Source organism: Oikopleura dioica, chromosome 2 (genome assembly GCF_907165135.1).
Source record: "Oikopleura dioica chromosome 2, OKI2018_I68_1.0, whole genome shotgun sequence".
NCBI classification, from domain to species: domain Eukaryota; kingdom Metazoa; phylum Chordata; class Appendicularia; order Copelata; family Oikopleuridae; genus Oikopleura; species Oikopleura dioica.
The window spans coordinates 662064-683825 of record NC_137292.1 but is presented as its reverse complement, the minus strand read 5'-3'; the positions used below and the strand labels follow the sequence as shown (position 1 = coordinate 683825).

General features: G+C 40.3%; 2 protein-coding genes across 2 annotated transcripts; one reads left to right on the top strand and one right to left on the bottom strand.

The window, feature by feature from the left end:
- Positions 1-561: 561 nt before the first annotated feature.
- LOC145696160 (endothelial lipase-like) lies at positions 562-2870 on the top strand. Its single transcript, XM_081773153.1, has 5 exons — positions 562-1207; positions 1247-1603; positions 1650-1751; positions 1807-2152; positions 2194-2870. The coding sequence occupies exons 1-5, from the start codon at positions 562-564 to the stop codon at positions 2402-2404; spliced, it is 1662 nt and encodes a 553-aa protein (XP_081629279.1). The 3' UTR covers positions 2405-2870.
- Positions 2871-2929: 59 nt separating this feature from the next.
- LOC145696158 (sodium/potassium-transporting ATPase subunit alpha-3-like) lies at positions 2930-6583 on the bottom strand (the record flags this gene model as incomplete). Its single annotated transcript, XM_081773152.1, is given in 9 exon segments — positions 2930-3093; positions 3138-3425; positions 3478-3718; positions 3811-4045; positions 4104-4338; positions 4380-5570; positions 5611-6027; positions 6089-6319; positions 6398-6583. Coding segments are annotated over 9 exon segments (3120 nt in total), but the record flags the coding sequence as incomplete, so codon positions are not given.
- Positions 6584-21762: the final 15179 nt, after the last annotated feature.

Below are 21762 nucleotides of genomic sequence, written 5' to 3'. Positions count from 1 at the left end.
AATAACCTAAAAGTCAACTTGAAAATGACATTTCAAACCATTTTCTGACCGTTTGTGCGCTCCGCGCTTGTCTTAGAGAAAATTCATTGATAAAACGGGTTATACGTTTACCGCTTCGACTATATTTTCAAGTTGAAAAAGTTTCTAGAACAAAGACACACTCCCGCCGATACCGCGCGGTGACGGCGGGAATGAGTCTTTACAAAAAGACTCAATCTTTACAAAGACTCACTCCCGCCGTCACCCCCGAAAAGCAGTTACTTTTATCAAAAATTTGATAGATTTCGTGATGATACACTGTCGTCAATCACCAGGCCCACTTGTGAGCTGTGATTGCGCACCTTGAGAAACAATTGCGATTATTTTTTATGTCAAATCATAATTTATAAAATCGACAATCGCGTTTCAGAACCCTGACTCAGGTTTCAGTAGAGATTTTCGAGTGCGGGATATTAGGACTTTATTATCACTCTCTGTGCTTATTTATTAGCTTCAATTTGGAATGTTAAAAATAACCCCTGTTTTCTTTTCAGAAATGATTTGTCCTAATTTCACGTGACGATGCGTCCCTGGCTCGAGTTCTCGCTCCTGCCTGCTCTCTGCCTGAGTTGTCTCACTTCGCGAAATGTCCTCGACACTGCCGAGCGATTATTCTGCGAGTGGAATGGGACAGTCGACTTCTCGGAGTTTGGAATCGGCTCGTTCGATTCTAGCTTCTGGAAGTGTGAACCTGACAGTCCCAAAGTGATCCAGCCCAAGTTTTTCTATTATACGAAGGAAAGGCAAAACGAAACGCAGAAGTATGAAGTTCTTAGGAAAGGATTTAGATACAGTCTTGAATACTGTCAGTCTGAGCACGGCGATCTGAGACTGGGTCCTACAGGTTTAACAAACCCTGACTCAGGTATCTACACAGGTCGCCGAGCGCAGCTGTCAGTTCTTTTCTTTATAAATATCCTTTCAAAAAGCGATTACTGGACAAACGGCACTGAAAAATTTATTCAAAAAACGGACTTTCCCGAGAAACTGGTCGTCTTTACCCACGGTTTCGTCGATTCAATGGACAACGGTGAAACGACCCGGTGGACTGAGCCTGCTAGAGCTGATCTCTTCAACCTTTCTCGACCTCCGAGCGTTTTGGAGTTCGACTGGAGTAATGGTGCTGAGGACTTTTGGAACTATGGAAGAGCTGCGACAAATACGCAAGGTAAAGTTAGTTAAAAAGCTCTTTTTGAGGTAGATTTAGTTGCGGGCCGCCTTTTGGGTAAATTTCTCTACGACGTAAAGCTCAAAAACCCCTCGCTGAAGATTCACCTGGTCGGCCACAGCCTTGGCTCCCACGTCTGCGGCCAGGCAGGCTTCTGGCTCCGCACCATCTCGAACGGCAGCTTCGAAGTCGACCGAATCGACGGACTTGATCCGGCTGGTCCATATTTCATCAGCGACGAAGCCTTCAAATTATACAGTAAGCCTGAGCCGCTTCAGCCTTCTACAACCACCCTCGCGCCAGAAGACAATTCAAGCGATTCTTCATCGAGCTTTTCTTCCTGGAGCGAAGGATTTGAGAACTTTGATATCAAAGCTTGGTTCAAAGAATTTCAAGGTAAAATCAAACAAAGAGACGCAATGAGATCATTTTTCGTTTTTAGCTCAGTTTTATGAAGACAAGCCGGTACAAGTGGAGATTTTCAAGGATCAAGCGGCTCCAGTTGATTCCAGACTCGATCCAACGGACGCTAAGTTTGTTTCTGGTAAGTTTTTCATTGCTTTAGCATTCTTCGAAGCAGCTTTTCATCCGTTCCTCAGTGATCCACACAAACGCATTTGGCTTCGGCGTCTTCGAAAACATCGGCCACTTGGACATCTGGCCTGACGGCGGCCGCACCCAATCCGGCTGCCAAAAATTCGACCTTCTCGATCAATTCTCCAAGTGTTCCCATCGCCTGGCGCACGATCTGTGGCGCGTTTCAATTTCCAAGCCTATCGAAGTCACAAATCTATGCCCAAAGAACACTTCCACGACTGAAATCAGCTACGAAAATTGCCCAGAGACGAAGAGACACAAGAATTTCCTCGGATATCATGCGATTCCGACGAAAACGAAAAGATTTTATTATTTCAATACAACCCATGTTCAAGGCCTACAACCCAGGTAAGATAACCAGATATTACCAGACATTGATTTAAATTTAGAAACGAAGCCGAAGTAGCCGTGCGTTCAACTTCAATCTTCATCCCCCTCCTTATCCTCGTTTCCATGACCCTCTCCGTGCTTCACTGTGTCAAGCAACGCGGCAACAGGCAAGAAGGAGCACTTCCCGACGTTGAGCAATTCGCCGATTCGACCGTCTACGCGGAGGAACGCATAAGCTTGAGCCCGCCTGTTCAAAAAGCAGACAACTGACATGAAGAAAAATAGAACAAATCGACACTTTTTATTTATATACTTTCAGACCCTTAAAAATGTAGAATGAGGATCCTGATAAAACGCCATACTTTGTACATTTGCTCTCTTCACTCGCCTTTTTATATCTAATTTAACCTGTCTGCGCATATCGACCAATTTATGGCCAAAAAGGAAATCGGCCCTAGAAATGGTCGTGACGCGTAAACAGGTTAAAATCACCGGTCTAGCCGACAAGTTTTACCTTCTCAGCCGAATACTATTCTAAGTTTCTATTTCCACCACCTAGCAATAATCATTCATCCTTCCTCTTTTCAAGCTGTACATACTCACTTCCCAGAAGGATAAGAACTGCTTATTTTTTCATTCCTCAGTCACTATTTTTAAACAGAAACTGCTCACTCCATTTCGGTGTTCTTCAACTGCGCTGATCTCTCATGCCAAAATACAATACAGTAACTATTCACTTAAAACAAAGAAAAAGAAGGATTCAAAAATTCTTCTTCTCATTTGGTTTCTTTCGTCAAGATCTTTATTTACACAGGAAATTCTAACATTATAAAACAAATTATAAAAACAGTTAATCGGTTAGTTTAATAATAAGTTTCGTTTTCGACCCATCCGCCAGGATTTCTTCGGATGAGGAACTTTCGGATTTCATCGTAGAGGAAGATGATCAATGAAAATGGCTGAAAATTGTTATCTTTATGCCTGTCAGTTGACTCAGGTTTACCATAGGAATGAGCCACCAAAGCCACTCAAGAGGATACATTCGAAGAACATCAGTTCCGGGAGTGTAGGCCAAGAAAGTAGCGAGGATAGTTTCTTCGATGAGGCCGTAGATGAGAACGCGGTTCTCCAGGATTCCCTGCTTGAAAAGAGAAAGTCGTCGGGTCTTGCAAATGATCACATCTGCCCACTGGACGATGACGATCGCGGTGAAGAACATGGTGTGGCAAGTGAACTCGAGGATCTTTCGCTGAGAGTACGCCCATTGCTGGCCGTAGGAATCCGTGACCGACTGTTTGAGCGTTTTGGAGAAATGATCATTGAGAAGTTGAGTCTTTTAAAACACTTTCCTGAGTATGTTTGTCGTCCCAGAAGGATCGGAGGCCGAGGAGGTCAGTTGGGTGGAAGCCGTTGTCTTGCATGATCCAGACGTAGCAGACGAAGCCGGCGAGAGCTTGGATGAAACCGATTTGACCGTATGCCATGGAGATAAGGCGCTCGTTGACAAGTCTGTCAGTGAACTTGTTTCGTGGGTTTCGCTTCATGATGTCAGACTCTGCCTTTTCGTAAGCAAAAGAAATCGCTTTTAGGAGTTTTTATTTGATGTTGATAATGTTAGTTCTATCTGATAATGAATTGATGATTGAATCGTTCAATCAAAATTAAACTATGTTCCTGGAAGAAGATCAGTTCCCAAATCAATGCAGAGGATCGTAACAGTTCCAAGGGGCAATGGTATCTGGAGCATCATAAACACCAAAAAGGGGGTGATCTCTGGGATGTTGGAAGTAAGGGTGTAAGCGATGGATTTCTTCAAGTTGTCAAAAATAAGTCGGCCTTCCTCGACACCAGTGACGATGGAGGCAAAGTTGTCGTCCAGAAGAATCATATCGGCAGCTTGTTTTGAAACGTCTTTGATCGGGTTGAAAATCAAGGAAGATAAAGTGAATTTTCCATCGAATTTTTCAACCCGTTACTGATCCAGCAATACCCATGGCAACACCGATATCAGCCTTTTTGAGCGCAGGTGAATCATTGACTCCATCACCAGTGACAGCCACAACCTGTCCGGCTCGCTGGCATCCGTCGACAATGATGAGTTTCTGCTGGGGAGAGGTTCGGGCAAAGACGATTTCGTCGTGATTTCGGAGAATGTTGTCAATGTCTTCGTCTGTCATGTCTTTCAGCATAGTTCCATGAACAACCTAAAATTCCTTGTAACAGCTCCCTTCCTTGATTATTTCACCTTAGCTCGGGCTTCAGATGGATCAACATCTTCGACAGCACAACCTCGCTCGGCAGCGATGTCGTCGACAGTCTGACAATTGTCGGAAATGATTCCGACGGATTCAGCAATCGCCTTTGCTGTAATTGGATGATCACCAGTGACCATGATGACCTTGATACCAGCAGATCGGCATTTGGCCACAGCATCTGGCACAGCAGCTCGAGGAGGGTCGATCATCGACATCAAACCAACAAAAGTCAAACCACTAGCAAAAGGTTAGTTTGAGTAGCAGAGTCTGAGTGTGTACCTGTTGGGATCATTTTCCAAATCTCCGTTGGGAAAGTTCATGGCGTCTGTGTCGAAGTTGAATCCTTTAGGGAAGGCATCAGCGTCAAGCCAAAGGTGAGCAAAACCCAAGACTCGTTCACCCATACCACCGAGAGTTTCATAAGCAGTCGTGAATTTTTCCTCCCACTCAGAGCTCATCGCCTGTTCATTGCCTTTGATGAGAATTTTCGAGCAGCGGGAGAGAATTCGCTCTGGAGCTCCCTTCATGACCAACAGTTGTCGAGATTCGCCTTCGATTTCGTGGATGGAAAGCTGCCACTTGTTTGTAGAGTTGAAGGGGATTTCGGAGACCTTTGGGTTCGCAGCTCGGTAGTCCTCGACAGAACCCATCATGATTTCGCAGCATTTGAGAAGGGCAGATTCAGACGCGTCTCCAGCAGTTTCTCGTTTTAGGATTGGCCCATCTTCGCCAGCAAGGAAGACAGCTCGATTGCAAAGAGCAGCGGTTCGGCCGAGAGATTTCCAAGTAGGGGCATCTTTGTAGTCGCAGTTTTCGCCAGTTTGATCTTCAGTAGTATCCGCTTCCTTGATTTCATCATCGAACCACATGTGAGCGACTGTCATTCGATTTTGCGTCAATGTTCCGGTCTTGTCGGAGCAAATGGTAGAAGTTGAGCCAAGAGTTTCGACAGCTTCGAGGTTCTTGACCAAGCAGTTCTTTTTCGCCATTCGCTGGGCGGTGAGAGTCAGGCAGACAGTGACAGTAGCGAGGAGACCTTCGGGGACATTGGCGACGATGATGCCGATGAGGAAGATGATGGCTTCGATGACGGTGTAGTCGAGGATCATGGCGAAGATGAAGAAGGTGACGCCGAGGAAGACAGCGACGGCGGTGATGATGTGGATGAATCGCTCGATTTCCTGAAAACTTTGGGTGTGGGCGTCTTTTTTGAAGTGTTACCTGGGCGATGGGAGTATCACCAGAGTCGACGTTGGAAGCAAGGGCAGCAATTCTACCCATAACAGTATTATCACCACATCGGATGACAATTCCCCGGGCGGATCCTTCAATACAGTTGGTCGAGAAAAACGCAAGATTTCTCGACTCAAGGACTTCCACTTCGGAATCTTCAGCATCGCGCGGCTGGGGCTCAGACTCGCCTGTAAGCGAAGAGTTGTCGACTTTCATGGAAGAAGCGGAGATGATTCGCAAGTCAGCGGGAATTCGATCGCCTCCTTTGACCTCGACAATGTCGCCAAGGACGAGTTCACGAGCGGAGATGGAGGTTTTTTCACCGTCTCGGAAGGCGAGGGCTTGCTGGGGCACGAGGTTTTTGAAGCTGTCCATGATCGCGGCGGATTTAGATTCTTGCATGTACTTTTTTCGAGTTTTGAAAAGGTTAAGAAAAAGTCTGTTTTGAATAGAGTTAAACTCGTGCCTGAAAAACGCCAGTAATAATAACAACAGCGGCCAAAACAGAACCAAGGTAGAGATTATCGGGAAGAGGCTCTTCTTGAGTATTGACTTCGAAGCCGTAAGCGATGAAGCACAAAATGGAACCGATCCAGAGAAGGGTTGAGAAGCCACCGAAAAGATTCATGCAGAACTTGATCCATTCAGGCGTCGTTTCGGGGGGAGTCAGCTCGTTGTACCCGTCGCGCAGTCGTCTCTAGAATTCTTTTGAAGGAAATTTCTTTCAAAATTAAAACATCGAAAATCATTTTTCTTTTGAATTTCCATTTCTTACCTCTAGAACTTGTTCCTCGGTAAGTCCTTTTTCCAAATCGAGCTCAAACTGCTCGGCAACTTTTTCAATCGAATCCTTGTGCTCGGTCATTTCGACCTCCTTTCGGAGATCCGCATCGTCTTCTTTCTTCCCTTTACCCATCTTCTGAGGCACTGCTTCTTTTCTCTTTAAATTTGTCGACTTTTTTCAACTGCAAAAAAACGGGGATAAAATATGAAACGAGTGAGGCCAAAATGAGAATAATGCCGGTCAAGCTTCGCCATCTAGAGACTTTTTGCTTATTCCAGGAACTAGAGATTCGAGAGTTTTTTTTGCGACGATTTCGCTAGAAATTTTTTTTAATTTCACTATGTTGTGTCAGAGCTTCTGACATTCAAAAAGAAGAAAGACGGAATTCAAACTGTCAAAGTCTCAAACAAGTACCACTGACGAGGACTTTTATCAACAAGCGCTTTTTCGTTTTTCCTTCAAAATAGTCCTTTTTTCTCTATAAGAGATAACTCGCTATGGTTATCGAAGAAGCAAAAAAGAGAAAGAAAAAACTTTGTTTTCGAGCAAAAATTCAGGTAACTAAACTTTTGCTAAAAAAGAAGATTATTTTATAAAAGTGTCTTGATTGCGACTGCATCGGCGTATTGAGGAAAAGGGGAAAGAAAGTTTACTTGTTTCCGGAAAAAGTCTTGACGACCCGAAGCATTCACACTCAAAAGCATCACATCCAAAAATTGAAAACAGAGAAGACATGGAAGAAAAAAGTGTCCGCGCAATTGAGCTTTGCCAAGCACGGATTTTCGACCATGCTTCAAATGGGCTCCTATCTAAGTATTGGCTCGCTGTTTTGGATAACTGTGATGCTGTTAGGTATCTTTTTATTTTGTCATTATCCAAAACATTTCAAGCGAATTTGCATTCTCTGAAGAAATCCCGCGCGGTGACGACTTTTCTGACTTCGACTTGCAATCGAAATTACAAGGAATGCGTTCGAATCGCCGAAATGGACTACTGCGGGCATTTGATGAAGCTATGCTTTGAAACTCAAGAATTTATCCTCCCGGAACCGGTTTCTCTGATCGAACGCGCCAAACCTGCGCCGCTTGACTTTTCCGAAGAGGAAAACGAAGTGAATCTCCGACGCTGTCAGAAGAAACAGTTTTACGACCAAAAATCTGCCGACATCTCTGCTCGGAAACGCTTGTTTTGGAATCAACGAGGACTTACCCCATCACGCCCTGTGAGTCGATGTGTTTTCGATTGACAAGAGCTTCGGAGGGATCTGGAGAAATTTGCCCATTTCAGAAAAATTGTCCAAAAGGATGCCCCTGTCCTTATTACGTGTGCGAGAAGGTTGAATCGCGACAGAAAATGACTCCCGTTTTCGATTTAAGAAAAAGCGCGATAAACACGGAAATATCGGACGAAGAGATCTTTAGTTCAAATGGTGATATTGAGCTTATAACTGGCCGCTTGGAAGATCGAGAGTTGTTACAAAAACAAAAGTTTCAGATAATCTTTTCCGATTTTTATGGAAAAACCAAACAAAATAATGCTTCAGATTATTTATTTCCTTATGAACGTTTTTCTCGAAAATTCAAAATTTTGGGGTTAAAAACTGATTTTTCGAAAAATCTTGAAAGTCTACCGGCGCTACTTTCCTCAATGGCGAACACTATTTAGTCGATGCACTGGGAAACTTCATCAGATTAACAGAGCGTGGCACTGCCCCAATATTTATATCCAATCGACGCAAAAATCTGTAGGTTATTATATCATTCGTAGCTTTCTTCCATATTTACAGCGGCTTCTTTGTTTTCCATTTTGGATCCTCGATCGGGACTCATTCAATCGAAATTTTATTAAAGCAAAATGACAGAAAAGTTTTTCCAGTGATTGTCATTTGTAAAAGGTCAAAAAAATGAGACTGTTTAAGGACCCCCGTCAGCTCTTTTCTTCGAAAAATGGAAAATTTTCAAAACACCATATTTTTGGTTTTTATTGCGTCCTCAGAGTTAACTTGCTTCAAAAACTTGATAAGAGCAATTTTAGACCAAGAAAAATCAATATTTTTGGCAAAATTAGGGCAAATTCGTCATTTTCCGACGAAAAGTCCAATTTTCAAATGCGATTTTAGGGGTGAAGGAGTCGAAATAGACCCCCAAAAATGAAGCCTCGAAATCTTTTTTTTTATCCGTAGAATCCATTACCGGGGGGTCCTTAAAAAACAATGAATGGGCGAGCGACAATTTTGACCATTTCAAGCCGTCCAACTGGACGAGAGGACAAGTGCTTCTTCTACGCTCCGGATTATAATCTCAATCGTTTTGAAGAAGCTCAAGGTTACATAGCCAGCAATCACATAAGCGGGAAAGTTTCATCGATCAGCTTCAAGGGAGTTTTTTACTTGATGAGCATCAAGCTGGGGGATCATTATATTAAGTTGTCGACAACGATCGCTCTGAACAGAATACGAAAACAGGAGGAATTAGAAAAAGGATGGAAAAAGGGCGATTTTCGTCTTCCAGTGGAACTAGCAGAACTTGATCCTGTCCACGTGGTTCCTCTGGAATGGGTCTATGCAAACTTTAAGTTGAAGACATGTTCATTTTTGACCCAAGAAAGATCGACGTAGATAAATTTCTTTTGATGATAGTGGCAAGAAGTATTGCTCTCTCAAACACGCTTTATTCTGTGCTGCTCGAGGAAGAAGGAAAATTCTTGAGTCTTGGCCGCGAGTGGATCGGTTCGCTTGCAAAATATGAAGATACTTTTGATGAAAAATCCGTTTGTTATTCAAAATTGTTCGCTTCCGATGGCTGGTACACTGGTCCATCGGGCTATAACAATGACGAGTGCGAATACTTTGGAAACGGCATAGTTCACGATGAGAGAATCTTTATTCATAATTATATTTTTGATTTTTCGTTTGAAGTCAAGTTTTTTTTTGGAAAGGATTTAATTTAATGTTTTCTTAATTAAAAAATTAAAATGAATTTTTCAAATTCTTCAAAAAGACATAATCGAGCTCGAGTTTGTGAAGCAGCCATCGAATAAACAAATGCACGTCACGAGCAATCCCTCTTTTTCATTTCACGACAACGTTTTTCCTGGTTTCGTCAAAAACGCTGTTTCCCAACAACGCTACCCTCCGAGTTTTGGCCGAGAAACAATCATTCCGGATAAATTTTTTACTTCTCTTGGAGAGTTGAATCACATTTCAACTCTTGAAATGAAATTCAATCAAACCGAGAGCTTTATATTCAAAATAATCGCTTCGGAGGAAGAAGGCATTTTCGAAGAAACAAAAATTATGGAGTGTAGCTTTTTCGATGGGAGTTCTCTGCTTTCTTTTGGAGCTTATGATAATTATTCTTATTGGATAGATTCTGATTCAGAGTTGCAAATTTGGCTTTATTTTCGCTGAGCTGAGCTGAGCTGAGTGAGAAATTCTCTGAGCTGAGCTGAGCTGGCTTATTTCGGAGCTCACTGAGCTGACCTGAGCTGAGCTGGCCATTTTCAGAGGTCATTGAGCTGAGCTGAGCTGAGCAGACCTTGTTTAAGGTAGTTGAGCTGAGCTGAGCAGACCCTAATTAGAGCTGAGCTGAGCTGAGTGAGCACATTTGAGCCAATTTTTACTGTTTTTTAGTAGTGAAATTGTGTTAAAATCATTGAGCTGAGCTGAGCTGAGCTGAATGATACTTGTCTGAGCTGAGCTGAATGATACTTGTCTGAGCTGAGCTGAGCATAACAGATCATGTTCGAGAATAATTGAGCTGAGCTGAGCTGAGTGATTATTGTCTGAGCTGAGCAGATAAATCCATTTTCGAAAATCAGTGAGCTGAGCTGAGCTGAGCGACTGCTCAGCTCACTCAGCCAGTTCAGCTCACTCAGCTCAGCTCACTCAGCTCAGCAAATTTGCAACTCTGTTCTGATTACTTAGAAGAACGGTTATTCTTCCGGGCGAATGTAACAAAATTGTCGGAATGGGAATTATATTTCAAATCATCGGACTTGAATGATTCATATGTTTTAGAAGTAAACGAGGGACAGTAATATATAAGAATAAGTTTTTGATAAGATCCGTATTACTGAGCAATAATAGAATTTGCAGACATACAAAAATACCTTAAGATTCAAAATTGACGGCCTCAAATTTGTCGGAAACGAAAAAATACGGATTTTTAAATTCGATAGTTTTACAAAAATGAAAAGATTTATTCACAATTATGAAAGGGCAATTTTGGTTATGGGCGAATACATAACAAAAGAATGGATGGTTCGAAAACGAGCAACGCAGCAATTGTGTCGCCGGATATCTTTTATGTCGACATGCGATCGTCAAAAACGAGCTGTTTGCTTTTGGAGGACACTCGGATCTTCGAAAAGTAAAAAAAAAAAAGATAATTCCCTAAAATTATTTTCAAGGTGGCGAAACTTGAAGGATGCATATGGAAGGAAATTCCGACTCAATTAATCAATAAATTTTCCAATGGCGGAGCTGCACTATCCATCGAAAATGGAGAAAAGGCATTAATTTGCTTTGATGTTTTCGACAAAAACAAATGCGAAGTCCATGATGGAGAATATTCAATGTCCACCTTTTCTTCCCGATTTACGCATCATGGAGGAAAACTTGGTTACTTTAGAGGAAAACCAACAACAGTTGGAGGTTCTTACGGACGGTTTAGTTACGGTTCTTGTTACGAAAGGAATAAAGTGGAGAGTCTTCATTCTTTTGGCTGGTCAGGACTTCCCGACTTCCCCGAAAGGTAGTTTAAAATCAATTATTTATTTTCACCCTTTTAAGACATATTTCGCATCATGTTTTGGTAAGCCTTCCCAGTGGGAACCTTTTGCTTGCTGGAGGATCGTATTATAGATGTGATTGGCCTCGTACAACTCATTATTTCGATTCAATTTGGCGTCTCACGAGCGAGACATTGGATTGGGAGAAAATCGGAGACCTCCAAAAAGTAACAAAAAAAAATTTAAATGAACCGCGAATCGAATCAAAAATCGAAAGAATGGAGCTAGAAAGTGCAAATCTAGAAAGTCCGCAAAAAGAAGTATCACTGATCAATAATACTGTATCACACGAAAGCTTTAAGCTTATTTATTTTGAGTTTTTGCAAATAGTCAAGCGAATAAATTTGCGTTTTATATTTTACTCAAATTCTGAGAAAAATCTTCTTAAAACCATGACTAGTTATTTTATTTTCTAAATGAGGCAACCCTACTTAAAAAAACACTTTCAAGCTTTCTTTTTATACTCTCCTACTCCACACTTTCTTTGTTTCGTTTCGTTCCTAAAATTATCAAATCAATTAAGGCGGTCTCTTCCGGATCTGCAATAATGATCAAAAATGCAATTTTCATCGTCTCTGGCTATCGAACCCCCTATACTATAGAACGACTTGATTTCGAAGGAGACGAACTGATCAATAAACGAATTATCGGAAATTCTGTTGAGTTGGGTTTGATCCCTCTTCTAATGGAAGTTCCCGCTTACTACTGTTCATAAGTTATGAATCATAATAAGAGACTAAATCTTGAAAATAGCGCGCATTGCAAATAAAAAATCTCAAGTAGAAACACAGTTTGAAATTAATTATTGATCCCTATGTAAGATAACCTACAGCTGGAATTGAAATGATCTTATATCATATAAAATAACTTCCAATAGTCTCCAGATGGCCAAGTTTTTTGCTTTTTCGTTTTAGTTTTTTTTTAATGTAAGAAGCTCTGCTTTGTCGCCTTAATATAAATATCATCGATTTTTAGCAATTTTCTAATAAAAAAAAATTATTTTGAAAAGATACGAAATTTCGAGAAGAAAACAAACTTGCCCTAGAAACTCTCTTTCCCGGTGATTTTCTCCAGAGAGAGAAACATTCTCAGCTAACTGATAATTTCAAAAAAATTTTTGCGGGTCCGGAAATCATAAAAAATCTGAAAGTGCAGTTTTCTTGAGCTCGTCGAGACGAGTCGAATGATGGGTCAAACTTTTGATGACTCCAATGATTAACCGGTTAGCCGGCAATTTCCCGGAAAATACATTTCCGGTCGCCGTTTTTGTTCTAGAAATGCTAGAATGACAAAAAAAGCGGGAAACTGGTCCTTGAAGTTAGTTCTTCTGTGGGTGAAAAAATGAGAATCATATCTCTAACCATAAGATGCTAATCACCAAAATTCTATTTTCTTATGAAAATGGGACCGAAAATTAGGAAGGTGCAGCAACAACGAAATATATACAACATTTAGAATTTTTATCGTTAAAAAAAGTTTCGCTATATATTTGACCAATATCTTTTTGCCCACAGTAGAACTGACCATAAGGATCAGTTTCCGGGTTCATTCATCATCCTAGCATTTCTAGCACAAAAACGGCGAGCGGAAACGTATTTTCCGGTAACAAGCCGGTTAACCGGTCAATCCTTGGAGTTATCAAGAGTTTGACCCACCATTCGACTCGTCTCAACAAGCTGAAGAAAACTGCACTTTCAGAATTTTTACGATTTTCAGACCCGCAAAAATTTTTTTGAAATTATCACTATGGTAATCGTTATCGTGGCGGCTCCACATGTGAGGCGAAATTGCGTGTAACGATTTGGTGCTGGCGGATTAGAGCTTCTGAAATTCGACCAGCGATATATCATTTCAGCACCGTGAGACGCTCTTATTCCGGCCAAGGTGCCAAAATTACTTGAAAGCGCACACACAAATTTCAGTTTTCATTCATTTTATTCACGGCTTTCTTCTGTTTATTTTCGTTACCAACATTCATCACGTAACAATACATTCATCATGTATTGTTTGAATGAAAAAATCTGAACAGAAGGAGTCTTCGCTGGGACAGGTGAAATTTTCAGCAAGGTTTTCGGCATGAATCATCGATATTAAGCCGTCATTAAAAAAGTACAGATCGCATGCGAGATCCCGCAATAAAACAGTTTCGTTTTCTTTGAGACTCCGAGTAAAATTGTGAAAATCAGCTTTTTCGGCGATTGAATACTGAATTTCAATCGTGTCGAAGGAGGCATTTTTTATCTCGCCCTGATCAGAGTTGCAAATTTGGCTTTATTTTTGCTGACCTGAGCTGAGCTGGCCTATTTCGGAGCTCACTGAGCTGAGCTGAGCTAAGCTGGCCATCTTCAGAGGTCATTGAGCTGAGCTGAGCTGAGCAGACCTTTTTTAAGGTAGTTGAGCTGAGCTGAGCAGACCCTAATTAGAGCTGAGCTGAGCTGAGTGAGCTGGGTTGAGCTGTTTTTTAATGTTTTTTAGAAGTGAAATTGTGTTAAAATCATTGAGCTGAGCTGAGCTGAGCTGAATGATACTTGTCTGAGCTGAGCAGAACAGATCATGTTCGAGAATAATTGAGCTGAGCTGAGTGATTATTGTCTGAGCTGAGCTGAGCAGATAAATTCATTTCGAAAATCAGTGAGCTGAGCTGAACTGAGCGACTGCTCAGCTCACTCAGCTCAGCAAATTTGCAATTCTGGCCCTGATAAGGTAATCGAGGAAAATGTCCGCACTTGTTTAAATTTTGTTTTGACCAGGTTATACCACCAGGAGAAGTAAACATCTCTGCCGCGCATTTGTATACGGAGGAATCAAAATCTTCATGCTCAGAAAGTCGAGATTTTTCAAATTCTTCTTTTGCTGCGTCAAAAATCATTTTTCTTGAAAACCTTAAAAATTTCATACAATGATTTGACAAAATCTTTAGCTGAAACTTACGACCCATGCGAAGTTTTATCTACGACTGAAATATCATAAATGTCGATTTTGAAGAAATCTTCGATTCTTGACTCGAAATCATCATTTGATGAAAAGCCAAGATTGATACCGCTGATGTTTTTGAAGATATACTTTTTGAGCATTTTATGAGTATTCACAGATATTCAGCATTTTGAATACTGTTCCTGATAAAGAGAATCGAACCGAAAATGATCTACCCCGCAAATGAATAAACAAACTAAATCACAGCCTTTCAGAAATTTCTATTTTAAGTCCTTACATGCTGACTCATCCAACAAACTCTCAATCGTCAGTCTGTCTTCGCTGCCGTTGACGAAGAAATCTCCAAGATTCATCCTCATTGTCGCGTTAAGAATCGGAACCTCAGTCGAAGCAAATGAGTCCACATCTTCAACTAGTTGCCCTTTTTCAGAGGCTCTCTCATCCAACAATTTTCCAGCAGCATCGTCATTCATTCGCTTTAGATGAAAAACAATGCCCAAGATGCACGCAAAAAGTACACTGATTCAAATGTTCGGGAAACAATCTCTCTCCTTTTCTTTCAATGAACAACTAAGACATTTTCCTGATGGCAAAAATCGCAAGAAAAACAGCCTTATACTCCCGAATATTCATCTTAATGAAAATCATCATTTAAATTTTTTTATATAGATTTGTTCCAACTTAAGCTATGCTTGAATGAGCATGTTTCGTCAGCCATAAATAATTTTAACGAATATTGTCAGTTTATTATTTTCTGAAAGTTGAGGCGGTGACAAAAGGTTGGAGCGGCGTCAGGAAGTGATGAGCTCAATATTAGTCTTTGGCGGTATTGAATACCCTGTTCGATTTTCTCCGCTGCTTACGGTAAGAAAATAACGATTCCAGAGCTTTTCTTTTTACACAGATTTTATTCCAACGTGCCTTTTTTTCGAAAAGCAGCAATTTCAACAGATTTCGAGGGGCAAAGACGTAGCTAAATGTAGTGGTTTTCCTACTGTTTTCGCTTCGAAATATGGGATTCTAGCGCGCGTGGTCGACGTAATTATGCTCAGTGAGCCGTGACGTGCCCAACGCCAAGGCTTTCACTCCATCATACCTTGACAGCTCGCCCCTCTCTATTCCAGCGTTGGCGATATGGCCAACGCCGAGTTCATACGACCAAGTCTAAGTCCGTGCCACCGATGGGTGGTGTCCTACACTATAAAAACGACTGTACCTCTATAATTTTATCATTCTTTTCCCTGACTTCACAGGTATAACATAAAATATAATATATATATTTTATTATTTTCTGCTCACACCTATCAGGGTTAATAAACTTATTCGAGATTGATTCCCGTGTTCCAATTATATTCAGTATAAAACCACCATATATTTTGGTGACTGAATTAATCGGTACGCCCAACAAGAGAGATATAAAAAAGATACAAGAGATAAAACATCCGTAAATTTATCAATGACGATCCGTGAATACATACTTATTTATCATTTTTTATTCGATAAAACGGGCATTGTTTTGAATCCTTAGGCAATTTTACCCGATTTTCTCGATTAGTATGATAATAAGTTTTACTTCCGGAATAAAGTTGATATTTTTTAATTCGAAAACGGAATCTCATTGCTCTCAAATCCGAAAATCGAAAAAATCACCTCAACCGGAAATCAAACTGATGATCAAATCCCTGAAAACGACAACTTAAAATCAATGTGTTCTTCATGATAATAACCAATCAAATGATCGCTTATCTCAGAAGAAATCATGAAGGTCGTCATGTTCCAAATCCTGAAAGAAGAAATTCAAAGTTCCTTGATTTTAATTATCATTCCGGGAAGACTTTAGATTTGAATTCACATAGAAACTCATTCCAAAGAGGTGCCGAAATTCGTGTACGGTTCTGCTATGCAAATGAACCTCGGCCCATGGAACTGGTCAAACGGGAAATAATATTGCTCAATCTTCGAAATATTTCTCAGCGTGCTACAGAATGATCTATTCTCATTAACAGAATATAATAGGCGCTAATGATCAATCAAGAGTTTAAAGCTCAAAACATTCACAGCTCTGCTCGAAGCTCGAAAAATCGTCTTTATTGCATCTAATGATATAAAAAGAAGATATCAAAAATTATGAGACGAAGAATTAACCAAGAAATGATGAAGAAAAATGACGGACATTTCATCACAAGCGCAATACAAATTTGGTTTAAAACAATCTTGCTTAATGGACTCCGATATGCTGCTCATCAATTTTGGTTGCAGTAGAACAAGCATCCGCTCAGATGTTCCCGCTCTTCTACTTGCACCTCTTATCAAGAACCGTCAAATGTGCCACAAAAGTGTGCAAATTTCGACTCACTCATTGAGGCCACACTTCAATCTTCATCACCAAAGTAAAGCTGAACCTGCTCGTCGTTCAGAACCTCACATGTCCAATAATGTTAACGATCCCTGCTCATCAGATGTAATCAGAACGGAAAAATTGAGACTCTGGTAGAAATTATTATCTTACGTATTAACGGAAAGATGATCTATGCTCCAAAAAAATGCCTTTCCAAATCTAAGATCTTTAGCTCTTTAAATAGGCAAATTAATAAGAGTTGATTTATAAGTGGATCAGAAAGAAGGCTATCTCAGCTCTAAGAAGCTCTTAGATAGAAACTGGACATACAAATTATGGCTACTGCTCGCAATGCCTGTCTACTCACGAGAAGTTTTTAACTCAAATATCACAAGCTATCTTTTCTCGTGATCAACTTGTTCTCCAATAATTGCACGTTGACGATTGAAAACGATACTTGCACATTGCTCACGCTAGAAATCATTAGCCAGTGCAACTGCTCAGAAGGTTTTTCGTCAATCATGGAAAGAGTCAGAACAATCACCTGCTCGTGTGATATACGCGTCTGATTACACCGCTCAAAGAACTTCGTCGCTCGCTCATAAGGACAGAATATTCGCTCAATTACCCTTAGAAAAAGTCTTCATATATCAAGTCGATTATGCACAAACTGATTGCAATTAAATATCCATTCACGAAGAAAATATCGGCGTCATATCAGTCTGATTCGACCGCTCAAACGAAAGACTGCCTTAAGAACAGAATTTATCAAGGAAGATGACGTGGCCGAATCACAAGGGAAAGTCCTAAAAGACGAAGTTAAGAACAAGTCTAAAGTTAACTCTCATAAAGATCAACCGCTCCTTGTTGATAGAGATGAGATCATTCCTGCTCAGAAGAATGAAAAGTCAAAAATTAGCTCTCATAAAGATCAACCGCTCCTTGTTGATAGAGATGAGATCATTCCTGCTCAGAAGAATGAAAAGTCAAAAATTAGCTCTCATAAAGATCAACTGCTCCTTGTTGATAGAGATGAGATCATTCCTGCTCAGAAGAATGAAAAGTCAAAAATTAGCTCTCATAAAGATCAACCGCTCCTTTTTGATAGAGATGAGATCATTCCTGCTCAGAAGAAAAGAAATTCAAAAATTAGCTCTCATAAAGATCAATCGCTCCTTGTTGATAGAGATAAGATCATTCCTGCTCAGAAGAATGAAAAGATGTTAACGAGTCATAAAGATCATAAAGAGCCAAGTGATAGAGATGACTCAGCTCACGACAACAATTGGAAAGATCGTCTCCGCTCATGACGATAGTGTTGTCCTGTGATTAGCTGCTCGACTAATCCTTATAATGGTCTAGAAGTTTCGCTCATAACTCGACCTGTTCACAGATAGCTGCTCGACTATCTCGCTCTCAAATCGTCACATTTTCACGACGTGGTGGTGCTCAGATATGCGTTCCCATTATCTAGCCACCGTTCACTCATATTTGGATTGCTCGCTCACTCTGTAGTCTAAAGACCTGCTCTCACGACATGCATGTCAAAGGTTTAATTGGTTCCTCACAACTTCGGCGGTTCAATGCACAACTGGAAATTGGCTCACTAGAATATTAACTCCCCCGATCAAGCTCAAATGGGAATCCAGCTTACTGGTAATGCTCAACCAGACCGTTATTACGAAGTTTACATGCAGGCCTCTGTGGATTTTTGTTCTCATGACCCAGCTAATGTACTTATTAATTGGCCACACGATAAGTACCTCTTTTCTGAACTTTGGTCCAGCCTTCTGCAGATGTTTGGCAATGGGTGCAGTTGCCAAAATCACACACAGAAAGTCCATTTATGAATAATTAGGCATCTAACTCACAGGTTCCGCTCAAAGCTTTGCTCAATAGCTTTACATATTCTTAAGAATAGGGTAATTACTCTTTATCAATTCTAATTCACGCCCTGCTCGTAGGCCATATAAATCCCTATTACAATACTTTCACGAAGTTAACCTTGCTCAAGTAACCTATCGTTCTGTTCGCAGCAATTTTGCTCTATTGCTCTACTATTTTAATCACATGCCTAAAAGTTTATTGGAAGCAATATCGCTCACTTGCTTCAAAGTTTATCACAAGAGAGTATTTGTTATTCACATTTGCTTAAATATTCTAATCACAAGCAAATTATTCACAATCTCACAGCTCTGTTCACAGCTTTATATCACTCATAATGTAACACTCTCTTCTTGTTGGAACTCGCTCTTAGTTCTATATATAGTCTGTTAAGTTCTACTAGATTACTGGTCCGATAACAGGTACAAATTAACGATCACCTGCTCGTGATGATCAAATGCTCAATAATTGGCGCTCATTAACGATCTCCTGCTCGTGAAGATCATCCGCTCAAAAATAAAAAGGGGAAAGAAGTAAACAGAAAAATACCCATCACAATAGGCCCGATTCACGACTTTGACTACTTATCACTGGTCACAAATGTTCACAAGAAAAGACATCGGAATGACCTCACAACGTCCGGAAGAAACACTCGATGGCGCATTCTAGCCTTAAAAAATGGTTCTGAACGGAGTACTGGTTGGTCCAATACTCATTTTTAAAAGAGAAAAAATCGAAAATGACCTCTCTTCAAAATGATTTCTTCGTGCTCAACGACGCTCCTCCAAAGCGGCTCATTCAACGCTTTATCATTCCTGCTCTCTTTGATGTCACCATTCCAATCCACTTCTTACCGAACTCAATTTCAAAAGAAAACTTGCAATCGCTGCTCGACTTTTTGCAAGAATTGAAAACGAAGCTAAGTCCCTTAAAGATCACTTTCACTTTGATATCAATCACCTCCAGGAATTGCTTTTTGAAAATCATGACAGTTTGCTCAACTGGATAAGTGAGACAGCAATTCTCTATCAGCTTTTGGTCGATAAAAACACTCGCATCGAATTGATGAGACAATTTCAAACAATCTATGAAAAACGATATTACACCTCAAGGATCGCTTTCAAATTTCTAGAAGCCGATTCAAAATCGTTTTCCGACCAGCTCGAATACGCGAGAACTCACATCAAAATTTTCACAAATGATCTTGCTCACAAATACTGACTTACCGAATCAATCATGCAGAAACTTCACATTCGGAATCTCTACAAGTCGTAAACTCCATCCAGCACGACTCTCTACCAGAAAATGTTTTCGACTTCATCGAAAATCACTAAATTTCTACGCTCAACGGACGCTTCGCTTCAAAAATAAAAAGGGGAAAATATGTAGTGGTTTTCCTACTGTTTTCGCTTCGAAATATGGGATTCTAGCGCGCGTGGTCGACGTAATTATGCTCAGTGAGCCGTGACGTGCCCAACGCCAAGGCTTTCACTCCATCATACCTTGACAGCTCGCCCCTCTCTATTCCAGCGTTGGCGATATGGCCAACGCCGAGTTCATACGACCAAGTCTAAGTCCGTGCCACCGATGGGTGGTGTCCTACACTATAAAAACGACTGTACCTCTATAATTTTATCATTCTTTTCCCTGACTTCACAGGTATAACATAAAATATAATATATATATTTTATTATTTTCTGCTCACACCTATCAGGGTTAATAAACTTATTCGAGATTGATTCCCGTGTTCCAATTATATTCAGTATAAAACCACCATATATTTTGGTGACTGAATTAATCGGTACGCCCAACAAGAGAGATATAAAAAAGATACAAGAGATAAAACATCCGTAAATTTATCAATGACGATCCGTGAATACATACTTATTTATCATTTTTTATTCGATAAAACGGGCATTGTTTTGAATCCTTAGGCAATTTTACCCGATTTTCTCGATTAGTATGATAATAAGTTTTACTTCCGGAATAAAGTTGATATTTTTTTAATTCGAAAAACGGAATCTCATTGCTCTCAAATCCGAAAATCGAAAAAAAATCACCTCAACCGGAAATCAAACTGATGATCAAATCCCTGAAAACGACAACTTAAAATCAATGTGTTCTTCATGATAATAACCAATCAAATGATCGCTTATCTCAGAAGAAATCATGAAGGTCGTCATGTTCCAAATCCTGAAAGAAGAAATTCAAAGTTCCTTGATTTTAATTATCATTCCGGGAAGACTTTAGATTTGAATTCACATAGAAACTCATTCCAAAGAGGTGCCGAAATTCGTGTACGGTTCTGCTATGCAAATGAACCTCGGCCCATGGAACTGGTCAAACGGGAAATAATATTGCTCAATCTTCGAAATATTTCTCAGCGTGCTACAGAATGATCTATTCTCATTAACAGAATATAATAGGCGCTAATGATCAATCAAGAGTTTAAAGCTCAAAACATTCACAGCTCTGCTCGAAGCTCGAAAAATCGTCTTTATTGCATCTAATGATATAAAAAGAAGATATCAAAAATTATGAGACGAAGAATTAACCAAGAAATGATGAAGAAAAATGACGGACATTTTATCACAAGCGCAATACAAATTTGGTTTAAAACAATCTTGCTTAATGGACTCCGATATGCTGCTCATCAATTTTGGTTGCAGTAGAACAAGCATCCGCTCAGATGTTCCCGCTCTTCTACTTGCACCTCTTATCAAGAACCGTCAAATGTGCCACAAAAGTGTGCAAATTTCGACTCACTCATTGAGGCCACACTTCAATCTTCATCACCAAAGTAAAGCTGAACCTGCTCGTCGTTCAGAACCTCACATGTCCAATAATGTTAACGATCCCTGCTCATCAGATGTAATCAGAACGGAAAAATTGAGACTCTGGTAGAAATTATTATCTTACGTATTAACGGAAAGATGATCTATGCTCCAAAAAAATGCCTTTCCAAATCTAAGATCTTTAGCTCTTTAAATAGGCAAATTAATAAGAGTTGATTTATAAGTGGATCAGAAAGAAGGCTATCTCAGCTCTAAGAAGCTCTTAGATAGAAACTGGACATACAAATTATGGCTACTGCTCGCAATGCCTGTCTACTCACGAGAAGTTTTTAACTCAAATATCACAAGCTATCTTTTCTCGTGATCAACTTGTTCTCCAATAATTGCACGTTGACGATTGAAAACGATACTTGCACATTGCTCACGCTAGAAATCATTAGCCAGTGCAACTGCTCAGAAGGTTTTTCGTCAATCATGGAAAGAGTCAGAACAATCACCTGCTCGTGTGATATACGCGTCTGATTACACCGCTCAAAGAACTTCGTCGCTCGCTCATAAGGACAGAATATTCGCTCAATTACCCTTAGAAAAAGTCTTCATATATCAAGTCGATT

What these genes read in the sequence shown, in the direction of transcription:
- LOC145696160 (XM_081773153.1), top strand. Translation starts at nt 562, where the DNA reads ATGCGTCCCTGGCTCGAGTTCTCGCTCCTGCCTGCTCTCTGCCTGAGT. An exon ending in AGCTGCGACAAATACGCAAG is followed by an intron (nt 1,208 to 1,246) that starts GTAAAGTTAGTT and finishes AGGTAGATTTAG; the next exon opens with TTGCGGGCCGCCTTTTGGGT. An exon ending in GTTCAAGGCCTACAACCCAG is followed by an intron (nt 2,153 to 2,193) that starts GTAAGATAACCA and finishes ATTTAAATTTAG; the next exon opens with AAACGAAGCCGAAGTAGCCG.